Source organism: Hemibagrus wyckioides, linkage group LG22 (assembly GCF_019097595.1).
Source record: "Hemibagrus wyckioides isolate EC202008001 linkage group LG22, SWU_Hwy_1.0, whole genome shotgun sequence".
In the NCBI taxonomy this organism is placed as follows: domain Eukaryota; kingdom Metazoa; phylum Chordata; class Actinopteri; order Siluriformes; family Bagridae; genus Hemibagrus; species Hemibagrus wyckioides.
Window position 1 is genome coordinate 19,266,366 of NC_080731.1, and position 20,173 is coordinate 19,286,538.

At 41.7% G+C, this 20,173-nt stretch overlaps 1 protein-coding gene across 3 annotated transcripts in view; it reads right to left on the reverse strand.

The window, feature by feature from the left end:
* LOC131343301 (class I histocompatibility antigen, Non-RT1.A alpha-1 chain-like) overlaps positions 1–20,173 on the reverse strand; it is a 36,525-nt gene that overhangs the window by 6,264 nt on the left and 10,088 nt on the right. Inside the window, exons 3-5 of one of the 3 annotated variants that reach the window (XR_009203131.1) lie at positions 17,084–17,209; positions 16,508–16,676; positions 16,329–16,429 (exon numbers count right to left, since the gene is read on the reverse strand). Coding sequence is in view for 1 of the 3 variants with exons in the window: in XM_058374874.1 (XP_058230857.1) it covers positions 13,703–13,769 (67 nt within the window). In the remaining 2 variants the exon portion in view is untranslated. Of the gene's footprint in view, positions 1–13,702; positions 14,112–16,328; positions 16,430–16,507; positions 16,677–17,083; positions 17,210–20,173 lie in introns of those variants that run through there. The other 2 variants (XR_009203130.1, XM_058374874.1) reach the window with 2 other exon arrangements.

Genomic DNA, 20,173 nt, shown 5'->3' on the forward strand with positions numbered 1-20,173 from the left:
TTGCATACAGTCTTTTTTTAAACACTCCAAACTTCATTTGTTTATAGTTAAGAAGGTTGAATATTGACACGGGACATTCTGTTATGCAAGAGACCAAAAGAGCTTTGAGTGGATAGTTGAAGAAAATGTGCTCAGAGATTTCAATATCACTTTCGCCTAATTGACAAGAGTTTTGCTCATTTTCAAATTTTGATGTAAGAAATTCTTTCAGTGGATACACTATATTGCCAAAAGTTTTGGGACACCCCTTCAAATCATTGAATTCAGGTGTTCCAATCACTTCCATGGCCACAGGTGTATAAAATCAAACACCTGGGCATGCAGACTGCTTCTACACACATTTGTGAAAGAATGGGTCACTCTCAGGAGCTCAGAGAATTCAAGCATGGTACTGTGATAGGTTTCCACCTGTGCAATGAAATATTTCGTGAAATTTCCTCACTACTAAATATTCCACAATCAACTGTTAGTGGTATTATAACAAAGTGGAAGCATTTGGGAACAACAGCAACTCAGACAATCAATAGCAACAGACCTCCAAACTTCTTGTGGCTTTCAGATTAGCTCAAGAACAATGTGTAGAGAGCTTTCATGGCTGAGAAGCTGCATTCAAGCCTTACATCACCAAGTGTAATGCAAAGCATCTGATGCAGTGGTGTAAAGCACGGCGCTACTCGACTCTAGAGCAGTGGAGATGTGTTCTATGAAGTGACCAATGACGCTTCACTGTCTTGCGAGTCTGGGTTTGGCGGTTGCCAGGAGAACAGTACTTGTCTGACTACATTATGCCAAGTGTAAAGTTTGGTAGCAGGAGGGATTATGGTGTGGGGTTTAGGGGTTGGACTCAGCCCCTTAGTTCCAGTGAAAGGAAGTCTTAATGCTTCAGCATACCAAGACATTTTGGATAATTTCATGCTCACATCTTTGTGGGAACAGTTTGGGGATGACCCCTTCCTCTTCCAAGTCTGGTGTGGATGAACTTGACTGGCCTGCACAGAGTCCTGACCTCAACCCGACAGAACACCTTTGGGATGAATTAGAGCGGAGACTGAGCGCCAGGCCTTCTCGTCCAACATCAGTGTCTGACCTCACAAATGTGCTTCTAAAGAAATGGTCAAAAATTCCAATAAACACACTCCTAAACCTTGTGGAACATCTTCTCAGAGAGTTTTAAGCTGTTATAGCTGCAAAGGCCACACAGATTAAGAATGGGATGTTATTGAATTCATGTGCATGTAAAAGCAGATGTCCCAAAACTTTTGGCAATATAGTGTATGTCATTCATTAAATTGAAGCTCTTTTATTGACCCACTGGTTCTCAACTGACAGCCCATCTCTAGTGATGGCACTGATGCACGATGCCGAGTTCACACTTCGAAGTCGTCGGATCACCGTTGTTTTACATTGCATTCATTCGATGCTATGTTCACATTGCACGATGGATCAGTGACAGGAAGTTTGACACTGTTTGACTTCACAATAGAAAGAATTGCAGAAAACTCCGCAAACCGCGTTTCACAAACAAATGCACTTGAGAAGTGATAAGCCATGCTTGCTGATATTGTGGTCTATAACTCTTCCCCGAACTGCCCGCTGCCCTGTATCTCGTTCTCTCATTGGCTGTAGGTCATCGCAGAGGTATGTTTCAGTCACACTGCAGGATTTTACATCGCAAACAGGTCCAGATATTTAGCATGCCAAATATTTCACATTGGGACTTGTCTATGTAGTGGCCAAGGAAAGCATCACAATCCCCTCATTCCTCCAGGTGCCCCCTATAAGGTGTCTCACGATTGGTTCGTTTTACGGCCAATCATCTTTTAGTTTCTGCTGGAGTTCATGATTCAAAGGAGTGCAGCACCAGAGAGATACATCAACACCATAGCATATTTTTATCAATATAATTGTGTCTGTTTTGTGACAGTGACCACATTTTTAATACAATCAGTGGCGGCTGGTGCTAAAACAATTTGGGGCGGGTTGGTGGTTGCAAACAAATTTAAAATGAAACTGTTAGTAATGCAGGACTGTTAATAGCCATTTATCAGGTGATTGTGTATCATTACTGCTAAGATAAAATATTTAGAATGTTACTGTTAAAGTCAATTAGTAAAGCATGCAATAAATTTACTATGAACCCAGTTGGTAAATTTGAGTTCAATATGGGTTTATTATCAGTAATGAAGTAATGAAGGTAATCATTAAAATAAAAAACAGACATGCTGGAAGGTTGCCTAATCACAGGCCAGTGGCACTACTTAAAAATAAATTTTGCTCTCATTTCATTCTAGCTTGCAAATTTCTCAAGATATTTCTCTTGCTTCTACATTAATCAGTACCTGTCCATTAACTGACAATCTACTGTGTGGTTATGAGACTTGTTGAGAATGGTCCAATCACATGAGGCCAAATATATAAAAAACAATATTGATTCACCAACAACAAAACGTTTGTTGTTAGCTAATCAATTTTGGAAGAAGACAATCAGAGCTCAGCCTTACATCATGTGCTTTTCAAAACATTACGGACCTACACACACTTGTGCGCCCCACACACACATACACTATATTGCCAAAAGTATTCTCTCACCCATCCAAATAATCAGAATCAGGTGTTCCAATCACTTCCATGGCCACAGGTGTATAAAATCAAGCACCTAGGCATGCAGACTGTTTTTACAAACATTTGTGAAAGAATGGGTCGCTCTCAGGAGCTCAGTGAATTCCAGCGTGGAACTGTGATAGGATGCCACCTGTGTAACAAATCCAGTCGTGAAATTTCCTCACTCCTAAATATTCCACAGTCAACTGTCAGCTGTATTATAAGAACGTGGAAGTGTTTGGGAACGACAGCAACTCAGCCACGAAGTGGTAGGCCACGTAAACTGACGGAGCGGGGTCAGCGGATGCTGAGGCGCATAGTGCGAAGAGGTCGCCAACTTTCTGCAGAGTCAATCGCTACAGACCTCCAAACTTCATGTGGCCTTCAGATTAGCTCAAGAACAGTGTGCAGAGAGCTTCATGGAATGGGTTTCCATGGCCGAGCAGCTGCATCCAAGCCATACATCACCAAGTGCAATGCAAAGCGTCGGATGCAGTGGTGTAAAGCAGTTTAGTGCACAAACCAAGGTCCATAAAGACATGGATGACAGAGTCTGGTGTGGATGAACTTGACTGGCCTGCACAGAGTCCTGACCTCAACCCGATAGAACACCTTTGGGATGAATTAGAGCGGAGACTGAGAGCCAGGCCTTCTCGTCCAACATCAGTGTGTGACCTCACAAATGCGTTTCTGGAAGAATGGTCAAAAATTCCCATAAACACACTCCTAAACCTTGTGGACAGCCTTCCCAGAAGAGTTGAAGCTGTTATAGCTGCAAAGGGCGGACCGACGTCATATTGAACCCTATGGATTAGGAATGGGATGTCACTTAAGTTCATATGCGAGTCAAGGCAGGTGAGCGAATAGTTTTGGCAGTATAGTGTATTAAATACAGTTTCGATTTGTTGAAATTTAAATAAAATGTTAATTTGACTAAAAGTGGAATAGTATGACTGAATGATTTTATTTCATTATTATAATATTTAATTATTGTTAATGTGTTGAAGTAGCAGTCTTCTCTGGCTAACTTTAAGGGGGCGGTGCCCCAGCGCTCTATATTGACCTGCTGCCACTTCAGACATTAACTGAGATGCAAGATTGCCCCAAATGACAATATACACATAATGCTGTGAAAAATGTCCGGTGAGACTTCACTTGTTGGTGCATCAGTGAATGTAATATCTAGATTACAGTCAGAAGATTGTCAGTTAAAGTGTCAGACCTAGCATTAATGTAGTTGTTTACATGTGAAATTTACATTTACATTTCTGGCATTTGGCAGACGCTCTTATCCAGAGCGACATACAAAAGTGCTTTAAGTCACTATCATTGAAAACATTAACACTGGTTCAATAGGTTACAGACTTAGGATACCATTAGCCTATTTTTTTTTTAAACATAACAATACATAAACAGAGAAAGATAAGAGCTAGTTTAAGTGACATTTATGAAATGACATACCTGCTTACATAGATGCTTTCTGTGCAATTCATTTACAGTTTGAACAATTTTTGGCGATTTTTCAACAAATTGGGCAAGCTTTTTTTGTGAATAAAAATACTGCATATTGTAATGGCCAGGGGCGTTTCTAGCATTTGAAAACAGGAAATGAGCCCGAAAGATCAGGGGCTAATCAGGGAGAAAGGCTAAGCTAGAATAACATGTTTTGAAAGAGCATTTTATTATTGTTATTGTCATTTTTAATATTGTTTAATAATAAACACAAATAAACAGTATGCAACTTTTAAAAAATCATTCAATCTTGTTTTCTGACTCCTCCCATCATTTCAGAGTCTTGCTACTAAAAAAGGAGTTCATTATATTCATTACATTTTCTCTCACACAGGTACCATGTAATATTATCTCTTTTACAGCTTGCGTGTGAAGCAGTGCCGTGTAGATACTTTATTATTATTATTATTATTATTATTATTATTAGTAGTAGTAGTAGTAGTAGTAGTAGTATTATTATTTTACAATAATCTTTATTATACTTGCGCCTATTATTTCATTCCTCATTTATTTCTTTTTTATTATTTTTTTACAGCCTCTCTTCTCTTCTCTTCTCTTCTCTTCTCTTCTCTTCTCTTCTCTTCTCTTCTCTTCTCTTCTCTTCTCTTATTGTTCTCTCATCTCTCATTCTCTCATCAGTCTTACTGCTTGTAACTTGCCTACTTCATGCTCTTGATGACTTCTATCCTATTTCTTTGAGGGTGGAATCATCAGAGAGTATCTCCGAGACTGGACTTGAGCAAAACGGTCAATTATCATACGAGTATTTATAGAGCTGAGACTTCCTTTATCAATAGACAGAACAGCTGAATGATGGAGTCTGTTCTGGTCCATTGTTCACCTAAGTCATGTCTGTATTTTAACTTAAATACTGCATTAGTGGAATAATAGAAAGTCATGATGTTCAGACTGTAATGTCTTAGTGCTTTAACAGTTTATATTTTATTTAGATCTATCTTTAGGTTTATTTAATTTAAGGCTTTTGTACGTCTTGGGTATGGAATAATATTCAAAATGGTCAGGGGTTTTCAGAATCAGAGACAGTGGGCCTCCTTTTTGACACAATATACATTTGTTAGCCGACTTTAATCAACTGTGTTAGCATTAAAAATTAAAAGTTAGACTTTTATCTGAATAAGTTTGTTGTGTTTTCTGAAAGTTTTTATTTATTACTGTCACGCTCAAGGGCTGTAAGGTATTTTTGTCATGTGGTGTGTGTGTGTGTATAGGTGTGTTTTAGTTTTAGTGTTTTAGTGTTGGGTAGGTTACTTTGGAAATGTAATAGGTTAGAGATTACAGATTCCCCTGTTTAAAATGTAATAAGTCGTGTAACTTTTCAATTACTTTATAAAAGTAAAGTAACTGATTACATTTGATTACTTTTGGATTACTTTTAAGTTTCTAATGGATATTTTCAACTAAATCATTTCCAAACATTTATCCCAGGCAGGGTTAACCTTACAGTAGAACTCAACTCTGTTTACTGTTAGAATTTTAAATCCTTCATCACTTGAATTAAGATTATATTAATTTAATTTGAAGCACAGCCACAAAACCAGACTTCATAACAAAAATTGTTTAATACTGTTTTAGGAATCAAACCTTTGCATAGCTATGACAGGACACACTGGCAAGTAACAATGCCTTGGAAAAAAAACAAAACATAATATGAAAAGAGCTATATATTTTCTGTCAAGGGTTCAAATTCAAATTCAAATTTTATTTGTCACATACATTTACATACACAGTACAACATGTAGTGAAATGTTTTTTCACGACTGTCCAGCATGTAAACATTTATAAAGGTATGTGGGAAAGAGATCCATAAAAATAAAGATAAAAATAAAACTAGAGTATCTTAAAAGTATAAAAATAGAAAATAGAAAATAAAGTAAAATAAAATATAATATAGATAAGATGGAGCGGAAGCACTTCCCTGAACGCAACAGAGAAAAGAGTCCATTGTTGGGATGGCTGAGGTCCTTCACAATATTCCTGGCAACCGGGCACCGCTTGCTGTAGATGTCCTGCAGGTCAGGGAGCTCGGTGTGGATGGTACGTTCAGCTAAACGCACCACTCTCCGGAGGACTTGCCTGTCCTGCATGGTGCTGTTCCCGAACCAGGAAGTGATGCTACCCGTCAGGACGCTCTCAATGGTGCAGGTGTAAAAAGTCTTTAGCACCTGAGAGGGAAGTTTAAAGTCCCTAAAGCGTCTCAGGTAGTATAGATGCTGCCGGGCCTTCTTCACCAGGGTGTTGGTATGACAGGACCAAGTCAAGTCCTGCGTGACGTGAACACCTAGGTACCGGAAGCTGTCCACTCTCTCCACTGGGGTTCCACTGATCATGGTCGGTTGGTATGACCGCTCCTGCTTTGTACTGCAGTCCACTATTAACTCCTTAGTCTTGCTGATGTTCAGGAGTAGGTTGTTCACCTGGCACCAGCTCTCCAGGTTTTTAATCTCCCGTAGGTAGGCCGTCTCGTCATTGTTTGAGATCAGGCCCAATACAACAGTGTCATCAGCAAACTTAATGATGGTGGTGGAGTTGGAAGTGGTCACACAGTCATAAGTGTACAGTGAGTACAGCAGGGGGCTCAGAACACAACCTTGAGGAGCTCCAGTGCTGAGGGAGATGGAGGATGAGGTGTTTGCCCATCCGTACGGCTTGTGGTCTGTCCGTCAGGAAGTTGGAAATCCACTGGCACAGGGGTGTGCTGAGGCCTAGGACCTCCAACTTAGAGGTGAGTGGGGAAGGAATTATGGTGTTGAACGCTGAACTGTAGTCCACAAACAGCATTTTTACATAATTCCCTTTTCTGCAGTCCAGATGGCTTGTTGTTGTGTGAAGGAGGTGTGAAATGGCGTCCTCAGTGGAGCGGTTTTGCCTGTACGCAAACTGTAGCGGATCCAGTGTGTCTGGTAGTGATGCAGTGATGAAGTCTCTGACCAGTCTTTCAAAGCACTTCATCACTATTGAAGTCAGGGCTACAGGGCGGTAGTCATTGAGGCAGGTGGGCTGGGGTTTCTTCGGGACAGGAACAATGGTGGACTGTTTGAAGCATGAGGGGACTGTAGACTGTTTCAGGGAGAGGTTGAAGATCTCGGTGAACACCAGTGCTAGCTGGTCAGCGCATACTTATGGTTCATAAATAGAAGTGTGCCTGGTAAAGGCAGCTAGCAGCAGGGACGATTTTAGGATTTTCATTTAAGGGGGGCTCAGCCCCCAATGAGGGTATAATTGTAACATCACACCCAGATCCAGAACACCAGAGGGAGCCCTCGCCCGAGTATTAGCACTCTCATACTCACTTCCTGGTTTGTTTTAGCATTTAAGCAGCATGCTCCCTTTGTTCATTGTGAAGTATCGTTCCTTCGTGACATACTAAGCCTTGCCATAGTTCTGCTCTCAGATTGTTTCTTGTGTATGATCCTTGCCTTCGTCTTCAACTTCGAGTTTCGGTTTTGTGTTTCGGTATTGATTTTCTAGTGTTTGATTTCCGACTTTTGAACTTGGCCTCGTCTATACGGTTTATGATTCCTGCCTGTGTGAGTTTAAATAAAGATCTGCACATGGATTCGAACACTCCTGTCTCCGACAAGTCGTTACAGGATACTTCACCAACTACGAATCCAGCGGATCTACAAGCAACTTTGTGGCGTCAGGGAGTTCTTATCAGGGCTTACCAAGCTAAGGTGGATTCTCTGAAAGCGGCTAATCTACAGCTACAGCAACAAGCTCAGAGCTCGGCAGCCGCCCCAGCACCCACGCCACCGTCAAGTAGTGAGTTTCCCAGTTTTGCTCTTCCCGAAAAGTTTGATGGGTCCGCCGACCATTGCAGAGGTTTTCTACGTCAGTGTGATAACTTCTTTGCACAACAACCAGAGGCCTATGACAACGACACTACCAGGTGCGCGTTCATGTTATCCTTGCTAACTGGTAAAGTACTAGACTGGGCCTCAGCAGTTTGGGACTCGGATCCCCAAGTAGGGAGCTCTGTTAACTACTTCACTGAACTTATTCGGGAGGTGTTTGAATACCCAGCTGGAGGGAAAGACATTTCTGTGCAGCTGCTCGAACTACGCCAGGGTTCTGAGTCGGCGGCTGAGTACGCCATCAAATTTCCTACGTTGGCGGCTCAGTCAGGCTGGAATACACCAGCACTCATGGCAGTGTTCCGCGAGGGTCTCAATCCGTCCCTGAAGGCTGAGATGGTGTGTCGAGACACAAACATCACTCTTTCTCAGTACATCTCCACGGCTGTCAGACTGGATAATCTGTGCCGCCAATACAATGCTCATGCGTCCGCCACATGTTCACTACCTCACCCCATATCAGAGGGTTGCTACTCGGAATCCATGCAGCTGGGGAGAGCTCGTGTTTCTGAGGAGGAGTGTCAGCGTCACACTCAACAGCAGCTGTGTTTCTACTGCGGGAAGCCAGGCCATCGAGTTTATCACTGCCCAGAGAAACCTACCACATCTCAAGTAGGAAAAGCTAACACGGTGTCTAAGCTTACCCTCCCTGCCTTTCTACTCAATGGTAATGAACGTTTTCATGTCACAGAGTTGATTGACTCGGGCTCGGCAGTCAACCTGATAGACCTGACCTGGTGCTCAAACTCAAGCTGCCTGCTATCCCTTGTACCCCACCTCTGAGAGTGACTGCTATCAACGATCAGCCCATAGGAGAAGGGCTTCTCACTCATCAGACACCCGTAATGGACTTACAAATTGGATTATTTCACCATGAGAGACTATCATTTTTTATTCTCCAATCCCATCGTCCTGGGCCTCCCATGGCTACGGCTTCACGATCCGCACATTTCATGGAAGGAGGGAGAACTCAAGAACTGGTCCAGAACCTGTCTGGCAAACTGCTTCGCTGATCCCACGCCCATGCCTCTCTACTTCTGTCGAAAGCCCTGAGTCCTCGTCCCCAGTCACACTCCCCAATGAATACTGTGACCTCTGGGATGTTTTCAGTAAAGAAAAAGCAACCAAATTACCACCACACCGGTCCTGGGATTATGCTATTGACCTCCTCCCGAATGCCATGCCTCCCAAAAATCGTGTTTATCCTCTCTCTCTTCCAGAAAAAAGAGCTATGGAGGAGTATATCGAAGAAGCCCTTGCTGCAGGGTATATCCGACCATCTACATCTCCGTCTGCGGCAGGGTTCTTCTTCGTGGAAAAGAAGGATGGAGGCCTACGACCCTGCATTGATTATAGAGGTTTGAACGCCATAACCATTCCTTATCCCTATCCTCTTCCACTAGTCCCCGCAGCGCTTGAACAGTTACAGGGGGCTAAAATATTCACCAAGCTGGATCTCTGCAGCGCTTATAACCTCATCAGGATAAGAGAGGGTGACGAATGGAAAACTGCATTCCATACAACACAAGGACATTATGAATATCTAGTCATGCCTTATGGACTTACTAACGCCCCTGTTGTCTTCCAGTCTCTCATCAACGAGGTATTTAGAGACATGCTCAACAAACACGTCATAGCATACATAGATGATATACTGATTTACTCCCCCAACCATGAGGAACACGTTAAGCATGTGCGGGCAGTCCTCAAGCGACTTGCTGAGCATCACCTCTATGTCAAGCTCGAAAAGTGTGAAAGCCCAAGCTCGGGTCACCCCGGCATTCAGCGTACCACCCAACTCCTACGTCATAGATTTTGGTGGCCATCACTTAAAGCCGACGTGGAAAAATATGTCAAATCCTGTCCCACGTGTGCCCAATCTCGTATGAGCAATCTACTTCCAGCTGGATTATTGAAACCGCTGCCTACTCCACGACGACCATGGTCTCACATTTCCACAGACTTTCTCACAGATCTACCCGAGTCTCAGGGGTTCACCACTGTAATGGTGGTTATTGATCGGTTCTCCAAGGCCTGTAAGCTTATTCCCATGAAAGGGTTACCGACAGCCATGGAAACCGCCCAAGCCTTGTTCCACAATGTGTTCCGTAATTATGGCCTTCCAGAAGACGTTGTCTCAGATAGGGGCCCACAGTTCACGTCACGGGTTTGGAAGGAATTCTGTAAACAGTTGGGGATCAACGTCAGTCTAAGTTCTGGATACCATCCCCAATCTAATGGCCAAGCTGAACGCCTGAACCAAGAGTTGGGAAGATTCCTGAGGGCATACTGCAGTAGAGAACAGCAACGCTGGAGTGAGTTCCTTCCCTGGGCAGAGTATGCACAGAATTCTCTAACCCACTCTTCCACAGGCCTCACCCCATTCCAGTGTGTCCTCGGCTACCAACCACCATTGTTTCCATGGTCAGGAGAACCCTCGGACGTCCCTGCAGTAGATGATTGGTCCAGGCGGAGTCAGGAGGTTTGGGAGCGAGCCCATGTACGCCTTCAAAGGGCAGTCCGCAGGCAGGAGATCCAAGCAAACCGCCATCGACGCCCCCACCCTGCCTACCGGGTGGGCCAAAAGGTCTGGCTCTCCACGCGGAATCTAAAATTGCGTCTCCCTTGCCGTAAGCTCAGCCCAAAGTTTATCGGACCATTCCGGATCGTTCGCCAGGTTAACCCAGTCTCTCTCAGTCTCTACCCAGGGCATATCGTATTTCCCCTACCTTCCATGTGTCTCTTCTTAAGCCCTTTCACGTACCACAGACAACCAACCCCGCCTCCAGTGAACCACCTCCACCCCTAGACGTTGACGGTTCCCTCGCTTATTGGGTACATGCCATCCTTAACTCCCGTCGTCTAGGAGGCCGTCTTCAATACTTAGTGGACTGGGAGGGGTATGGCCCAGAGGAACGCTGCTGGGTAAACGCTGCAGATATTCTGGACCCGTCACTCACGGAGGAGTTTCACCGTGCCTTCCCCAACCGACCCGCACCTCGGCCTCGGGGACGTCCACGTCGTCGAACACCTGGAGGTGTTCCTAGAGGGGGGGGGGTTCTGTAACATCACACCCAGATCCAGAACACCAGAGGGAGCCCTCGCCCGAGTATTAGCACTCTCGTACTCACTTCCTGGTTTGTTTTAGCATTTAAGCAGCATGCTCCCTTTGTTCATTGTGAAGTATCGTTCCTTCGTGACATACTAAGCCTTGCCATAGTTCTGCTCTCAGATTGTTTCTTGTGTATGATCCTTGCCTTCGTCTTCGACTTCGAGTTTCGGTTTTGTGTTTCGGTATTGATTTTCTAGTGTTTTAGTGTTTAATTAATTAATAAAATGAAGGTTTGACTAACAGGGTAGGATGATAAACTTAATGCAGCATTCCACTGTATTGCATAGATGTGTATAACATTTGAGTACTGAACAAGCCAAATACGAGTCTTCCTGATCACACACACACACACACTTGTCCTCTGATTCTTGCTCTGCGACACCACGGTTTGTGAATTGAAGAACGCGCTGAAAGACGGTGAAGAGACGAATTCTGCCGGAGTTTTCATATGAAATTTAAAGGGGACTGAGGAGATCTCCAATTTCTGTACAGTTTATGGAGAATCACAGAATTTTTAGGGGGGCTGAGTAGAAATGTCACGGGGGCTAAAGCCCCCCTAAAAATGGCCTAGCGACGCCCATGGCTAGCAGACTAGCTAATTTGTTCTGAATGTTATGAATACAGGTCTTGAGTACACTATGGGGTCGATGAACACGCTGGCACATTTTGGTGGATTTTTTTCCACACAGCAGCTTCAGTAAATCAACTGACCACTCCGTCACTTTTTATAATACAGAAACGAGTAATACATCATTCCAAACTAAAGGGTCTGTTTTTATTTCTGTACACTCACAATAATGACAAAAACCATATGCTTTTATAAAATAAAGAAAGGCTAGGTTCCATACCTGCAGATGCTTCCTCAGGTTCAACATTGAAGCCTTTGATGCTGAAAGCATTTTAACAGCTGGCAAACAAATTTCCCCCTGAACTGTTATATTTGCCCCTTATTGGATTTCAGGATGAAATTATTTTTAAATTTCCAGGACTGAAATGCATTTTTATCACTCGCCATGGTGGTCACTCTCAGACAGTGTAGTGGCCTAAAGCTTTCAGCGGCAATGTGGATTAACGTAATTGGCAGACGTGCCGCAAATTCAAACCAGAGAACCAATCAAAATCATCAGAATAGCACTTTAACAAACTCTAACAACAAATTAATATTTATTCAACATATACTAGTTTTTAAAGAAAATATTCAGATGTAACTCTATTTGTAATCTTCAACAATTTCATAAGTAACTGTAATTTAATTACATATTTTTTCTAAGTAACTGTAACGAATTACTGTTACATTTATTTTGTAATTAAATTACGTCCCCAACACTGATTTTAGTCACGTGGTGTGTGAGTGTGTGTAGGTGTGTTTTAGTCACGTGGTGTGTGTGTGTAGGTGTGTTTTAGTCGCGTGGTGTGTGTGTGTGTGTAGGTGTGTTTTAGTCACGTGGTGTGTGAGTGTGTATAGGTGTGTTTTAGTCACGTGGTGTGTGTGTGTGTGTGTGTGTAGGTGTGTTTTAGTCACGTGGTGTGTGTGTGTGTGTATAGGTGTGTTTTAGTCACGTGGTGTGTGTGTGTGTATAGGTGTGTTCGACTGAAAGCGGCGCTGTGCAGACCGATAGATGTAGGACATTAAAGTATCGTGAGAGCTGTTCTAGAGCATATTCCAGCGCACACTCTCGCGGTATTTTGGCGCGCGGAGAGAGATGTCAACCAAATCGTGTACAATAAATGGCAACAGTGCTCAACTACACCGATCAACATTTCATTAATTCCTCTACACTCCGGGGGCAAAATTCGGGATAAAACATTCCGATTAAAATCATCCGAGGCTCGAGTCCCGAATGATTAGCCCTAACGACGTCCCTGGTAAAGGCCAATCCGCTTATTAAAAGAAAATGGTTGATGACCTTTATGCTTCTGGGTTTTTTAAATTGCTTAGATTTATTTTATAAACTTGTGTTAGTTTTATGAAAACACTTCGAAAAATACTGGTTATTAAATAAATGTAACTTAATGGATATATACAGGGATGAGAAAAATTACATTAACAAAAAAAATTCCCTTTTTTATTACATTTGATTACAACTGACTTTATTCAAGTTAAAACATAATAAACACTAGGATTTAATTATAGATTATACTATAGATTTAGCTTTTTTTGGGGGGGGGGTTGCTTGCTTGTCGCACCCCTGAATACGCCCCTGATTTCACGGGCATCGGCGACTCACCGGCCATTCACACTGTGTGACTGTAACTCGTGAGCTCCGATTTGCCTCCAAATCCTGAAAATCAGGGCTAAAATCGTGCAGTGTGAACTCGGCATTAGTGTTTAAATCTAACAAACACAGTTCGGAGAAATCGAAACCGGATGTAAAGACGGTCACCGTGTCACAGTCACCTAATAATCAAGAGTTAACACAATATTCGTGTTAAAGACTCGCATTAACACAGATATACATGTTTCCACTTTAATAATTTCAGAGCTTTAAGCGCATTGTGAGCTAAATAATTTTTATTTTCACAGTCCTTTTAAGTACTGAGACACATTTACACAAAACACAAAAGCTTTCATATTATCTGATAGTTTAGTGTTAGAACTCACCTGATGATAAACGAAGAGAAAAGGAGAGAATAAGAAGAACTTTCAGTAAAGCACTGCCCTCCTCCATCTGAACTTTACGATTTTTTTATGAACAAATTTAATAAAGACATTCATAAATAAATTCCATAAAGCTCTTCATACCTCAGAAAGACTATGAATCTCAGCGACCTCCCACACAGTGCTGATGTAAGAGGCGGAGTGATTTTACTCCATCCCTCAGTATTTCATCAGCTTCTTCTGTCCTGGAATTTGATTTTAATTTAATTGCAAGTGTTAAAGTTAATACATCTAGTAGGTGAAACCTCTTCAGTAGAATAATTTTTATACTTATGTAGTTTACATAACTTTGATTTGTTTTACTCACGTTGTTTCCTTCTCTTTGTTTTTTGTGCAGTTTAGTAACCTCCCTAGAGTTCATACAGAGCCTGCTGTACAGCAGCCATTTTCTCAAATAAACATTTTATTTGTCACATACATAATAGTACACAGGATGATATGCAGTGAAATGCTTACACGACTCATTTGACCCTTGAAAAGGAAAAAAAAGAATAAGGACAGAAAAACGAAAAGGATAAAATATAAATGATAAAAATACAAAATATAAAAACTAAAATTTTTACATTAGGTAAAAATAAAATATAAATAAAATATAATAAAATATACATAGAATAAGGTAAGGTATAATATGTATATAGAATATAGTATATGTATAAAAATGTAAAAACTGTAAACGACTGTAATAAATAACAAAACTGTAAAGTGTATGAAATGTGCAGTGTGCAGACAGCAGCAGTACGAGTGGTCATGGAGTGAAATGAGATGATGAGCAGCAGTGTTATTGTCCATCCAGATGTGCACAAGTCCTCTTTATGTGTAAACAGGAGCAGAAATGTGCAACATATATGTTTTATGTTTTATGTATTATGGACTTCAGTCCTGCAATGTGCAAATGTACAGTGTGGTTGGTTTTGGTGTGTTCCAACACGTGTGTGAAGCAAGTCCAATCAGTTGAGTCCTATGTGGAGTTCTCGTTGAGACAACGTATAGCCTGTGGGAAGAAGCTTCTCATCAGCCTCTCTGTGTTGGCCTTCAGGGAGCGGAAGCGCTTCCCTGACCTCAACAGAAAAGTCCAATGTTGGGGTGGCTGAGGTCCTTCATGATCTTCCTGGCCCTGGTCCAGCACCGCTTGTGCAGGTCAGGGAGCTTGGTAGGGATGATGCGCTCAGCTGATCACACCACCCTCTGAAGAGCTCATCTGTCCTGCATGGTGTTGTTTCTGAACCAGGTGGTGATGTTTCCCGTCAGGATGCTATCTATGGTGCAGGAGTAAAAGTTCCTAAGCACCTTAGCGGGCAGTCTAAAGTCTCTCAAGCGTCTGAGTTGGAAGAGGGCCTTCTTCACCACGGTGTTGATGTGATAGGACCATGACAGGTCCTGTGTGATGTAAACACCGAGGTATCTGAAGCTGTCCACTCTCTCCACTGGGCTCTCATTGATCACGGGGGTCTGGTAGTTCCTCTCCTGCTTTTTGCTGAAGTCCACTATCAGCTCCTTAGTCTTGCTGATGTTAAGGAGGAGGTTGTTCCTCTGGCACCAGTTCTCCAGATTCCTAATCTCCTCCAGGTAGGCCGTCTCATTGTTGTCAGAGATCAGTCTGACCACAACGGTGTCATCAGCAAACTTGATGATTCTGTTTATGATTATTGAAGACTACCTGTTTATTTCTTGTTTAGAGTAAGTTTCAGGTGTTTTTCTAAACCGAACGTGGTCTATTTTCTGTTTATTCTATCAGCCGAATGTCTGGGTCAGCTGAATTTTGTGTATCTGCACCACATCATGTATTCACTATTATTAATAACATTCAGACACAACACCTGACCACACAGTGTCATTCAAGCTATGAAGCCATCCTGTGTCACACAAAATTTCACTTTCAAACCCGTAACAGACAAAAATATAACCCAGCTGCCCCGATACACCACCTTGTGACCTGCTCAGAGGAACAGGAACCTGATCACTTGATGGAACATGACTGTAACTATTTATATTGAGTCACAATACACTTTTGGTGTAGCTTATGATTTTGGTAAAATTTGGTATGCACTGTTTCTTATATTTTAGAGGCCTCAATGTTGTCTAAACATTTAGCTGTCATTAAGGTCCAAGGCCACGACCCAGGAGATTCTGAAGTGGCTCAGGATAACTCTTTAGCTGATAAAGTAGCCAAATAGACTGCCAAAGAGGGCACACCCTCACCTTTTGTGTATTTTTTTGGTTTGCCAAAATTTTGACTCCACTAGATATTAACATATCTTTTCTCCAGACACAGGCTACAAAACAAGATCTTCTCATTTGATCTTCTGAGAACTGTTCACCCTCAGATGAGGACAGACTGATTGCTGCCCTCAGAATTAATATCTCTCTCCACATTTCCACCTCAACTCACCTTCTGCACCTGCAAACACTCAACAATAACAGTTATAATAAGAGTTGATAACAACTCTTCTACTTCTTCATCTACTGCTTTTAGTTTCAGAATAATCCTGCACTTCTCACATCTTAGACCTCAGTCTGTAAGGTTGGGTAATCACATATCCTCAACCCTCTAACAGCAGCAGACACTCACCTATCTACATCAATGGGTCTGAAGTAGAGCTTGTATCCAGCTTTACGTTCCTGGGTGTCCACATCTCTGAGGATCTGTCCTGGCATCTGAACACCTCAACTCTGGTTAGGAAGTCAGAACAGTGTCTTTACTGCCAGAGAATATTAAAAAAAAGTTGACATATCCCCCAAGATCCTCACCAGTTTTTACCGCTGCATTATTGAGAGCATCTTGACGAGCTCCATCACAGTGTGGCATGGCAGCTCCACAGTGTGTGGAAAAAAATCACTGCAAAGGGTGGTGAAAACTGCTGGACGCATCATCGGCACCCAACTACCTGCCACTGAGACTCTTCACCACAGTAGGTGTCTGCACAGAGCACACAAAATAATCAAGGACTCCTCCCACATTCTGCTACATTTCCTCTGTATAATATAATTATAATGTACATATTGTAAATTCATGAATCACTAGTTCATCTATCTATCTATCTATCTATCTATCTATCTATCTATCTATCTATCTATCTATCTATCTATCTATCTATCTATCTATCTATCTATTGTACATACTGTACAATGTACATAATGCACACATTTTGCACAAATATATAATTACTCTTTACACTTTATCTGCTGTAAATACAACTTGCAAATATGCTCTATGCACATACTGACAGCCTTATTTATTGATGTACATATTTATCTAGTTCATTTGCAAAATTTCTACTATTTACACTTCTGGTAGATGATAAACACCATTTTGTTGCTATGTACCTGTACTTTACAATGACTCCATCCATCCATCTGGTGACGTCACTGAATCCGGATTGACTTTCTGAAGTCTGATTGGTCAGAGCCCCCCAATATTCCAGAACAGTAAATTTAATTTTCTCTTAAACTCTTGAAAGAGAGTTGTGTAAATAAGAGATTAGTGTGTATTCACTGTTAGTTTAGTGCATATTTAGTGTTGTGGATCAGACACTGAATGATGTCTGATTAAAATAATAATAATTGAAATAATAATAATAATAATAATAATGATGATGATGATGATGATGTGTGATGTGTACAAACTGCAGTCTGCAAAAAGCAGTGCCAGCTCTGGTCTAAATGGACTGGTGAGAGAATCAGTGATAAATTATTTTGGAATAAAAATACACATCAATATGTTGTTCCTCCCAAACTGTTGCCACAAAATTGGAAGCACACATTTGTCTCGAATGTCTTTGTGCACTGCAGAATTAAGAATGAATGAAACGTTGGCCACAAAACACAAAATTTCTGTTTGGAGAAAAAGCACAGCAGTACTATTTAAAATCCTGCCACCTGTTATGCATTGGGGTGCTGGTTATTTGTCATCGTGTGTGTGTGTGTGTTAACCAGAGAGAGCCTTTGCTGAACACATGCAAAAACGTTCGATTTAAAGGTCTGAAAAATCCAACCACAGACCATTCATTTGGTTTCTAATAATTCTAATCTAATAAAAGTGTACTTTCTCAGATGTTCTTTTGTTATACAGTGAGGGAAAAAATTATTTGATCCTCTGCTGATTCTGTACGTTTGCCCACTGACAAAGAAATGATCAGTCTGTAATTTTAATGGTAGGTGTATTTGAACAGTGAGAGGCAGAATAACAACAAAAAAAATCCAGAAAAACACATTTCAGAAAAGTTGATTTGCATTTTATTGAGTGAAATAAGTATTTGACCCCCTATCAATCAGAAAGATTTCTGGCTCCCAGGTGTCTTTTATACAGGTAAGGAGCTGAGATTACAGTAGGAGCACTCTCGGGGAGTGCTCTTAATCTCAGCTCCTTAACTGTATGAAAGACACCTGTCCACAGAAGGAAGCAATCAATCAGATTCCAAACTCTCCATCATGGCCAAGACCAAAGAGCTGTCCATGGATGTCAGGGACAAGATTGTAGACCTACACAAGGCTGGAATGAGCTACAAGACCATCGCCAAGCAGCTTGGTGAGAAGGTGACAACAGTTGGTGCGATTATTCCCAAGGGGAAGAAACACAAAAGGACTGTCAATCTTCCTCGGTCTGGGGCTCCATGCAAGATCTCACCTCATGGAGTTTCAATGATCATGAGAACGGTGAGGAATCAGCCCAGAATTACACTGGAGGATTTTGTCAATGATCTCAAGGCAGCTGGGACCATAGTCACCAAGAAAACAATTGGTAACACACTACGCCGTGAAAGACTGAAATCCAGTAGCGCCCGCAAGGTCCTCCTGCTAAAGAAAGCACATGTACAGGACCATCTGAAGTTTACCAGTGAACATCTGAATGATTGTGAACTGAATGAGAACTGGGTGAAAGTGTTGTGGTCAAATGAGACCAAAATCCAGCTCTTTGGCATCAACTCAACTCGCCGTGTTTGGAGGAGGAGGAATGCTGCCTATGACTCCAAGAAGACCATCCCCACCATCAAACATGGAGGTGGAAACATTATGCTTTGGGGGTGTTTTTCTGCTGAGGGGACAGGACAACCGCACCGCATCAAAGGGACAATGGACAGAGCCATGTACCATCAAATCTTGAGTGAGAACCTCCTTCCCTCAGCCAGGGCATTGAAAATGGGTCGTGGATGGATATTCCAGCCTGACAATGACCCAACAAATGGCCAACACATGGCCAAGGCAACAAAGGAGTGGTTCAAAAAGAAGCACATTAAGGTCCTGGAGTGGCCTAGCCAGTCTCCAGACATTAATCCCATAGAAAATCTGTGGAGGGAGCTGAAGGTTCAAGTTGCCAAATGTCAGCCACAAATCCTTAATGACTTGGAGAGGATCTGCAAAGAGGAGTGGGCCCAAATTCCTTGAGATGTGAGATGTCTGCAAACCTGGTGGCCAACTACAAGAAATGTCTGACGTCTGTGATTGCCAACAAGGGTTTGCCACCAAGTACTAAGTCATGTTTTGCAAATTTTGTCAAATACTTATTTCACTCAATAAAATGCAAATCAATGTATAACTTTTCTGAAATGTGTTTTTCTGGATTTTTTTGTTATTCTGTCTCTCACTGTTCAGATAAACCTACCACTGAAATTATAGACTGATCATTTCTTTGTCAATGGGCAATTGTACAAAATCAGCAGGGGATCAAATAATTTTTCCCTCACTGTACTTCATCCAGAATACACAACTATAACACCAATAACAACAATATTTCACCCCTTTGCTTTAGATGTGGCACAGAAGAAGGGACATTTTTGCATTCTACTTGGTTGTGTTCTAAAATGAAGGAGTTTTGGGATGAAAGTATGCGATATTATATCAAAGATTCATGGAATTGATTTTCCAGTGAACCCAGAGGTGTGCTTACTGGGTAATTTTACCAACTCCTACCTTAGACACAGTCAGGCTATTAAGCTTACTGAGATACTGTTGGAGATACTGTTGATAATAGCTAAAAAATGTATTGCCTTGAAATGGAAAGCAGACAATGATGTACCAGTTGGATTGTGGCTGTCAGAGGTATGCAGCCGTAAAGCTTTAGAGAAGATCACATACCTACTCAGAGGCAGAGGTGAACTATTTTATAAAATTTGGGAACCCTGTTTGAATTATATAAAAACAGTACCATAGGATCTGACAAATTTGTTTTATACTGTATCCCCTGCAGACCCTGCAGTTACATGAAAATAACAGACTTTACTGTGGCAGTAATAAGTCTCTGTTGAGTAGGACTGCGACTAATCTTTAAGTCCTATTACAACATGCTTCATTGCATTTTGTTCCTCATGTATCTTTTGAAAATTTATATTACACATATGTTACTGCCATATGATAAAAACTAAATTAGGAATAGATTTTGGAATAAAATGGTCAAGGCTTGATGTCAAGTTCATTTCT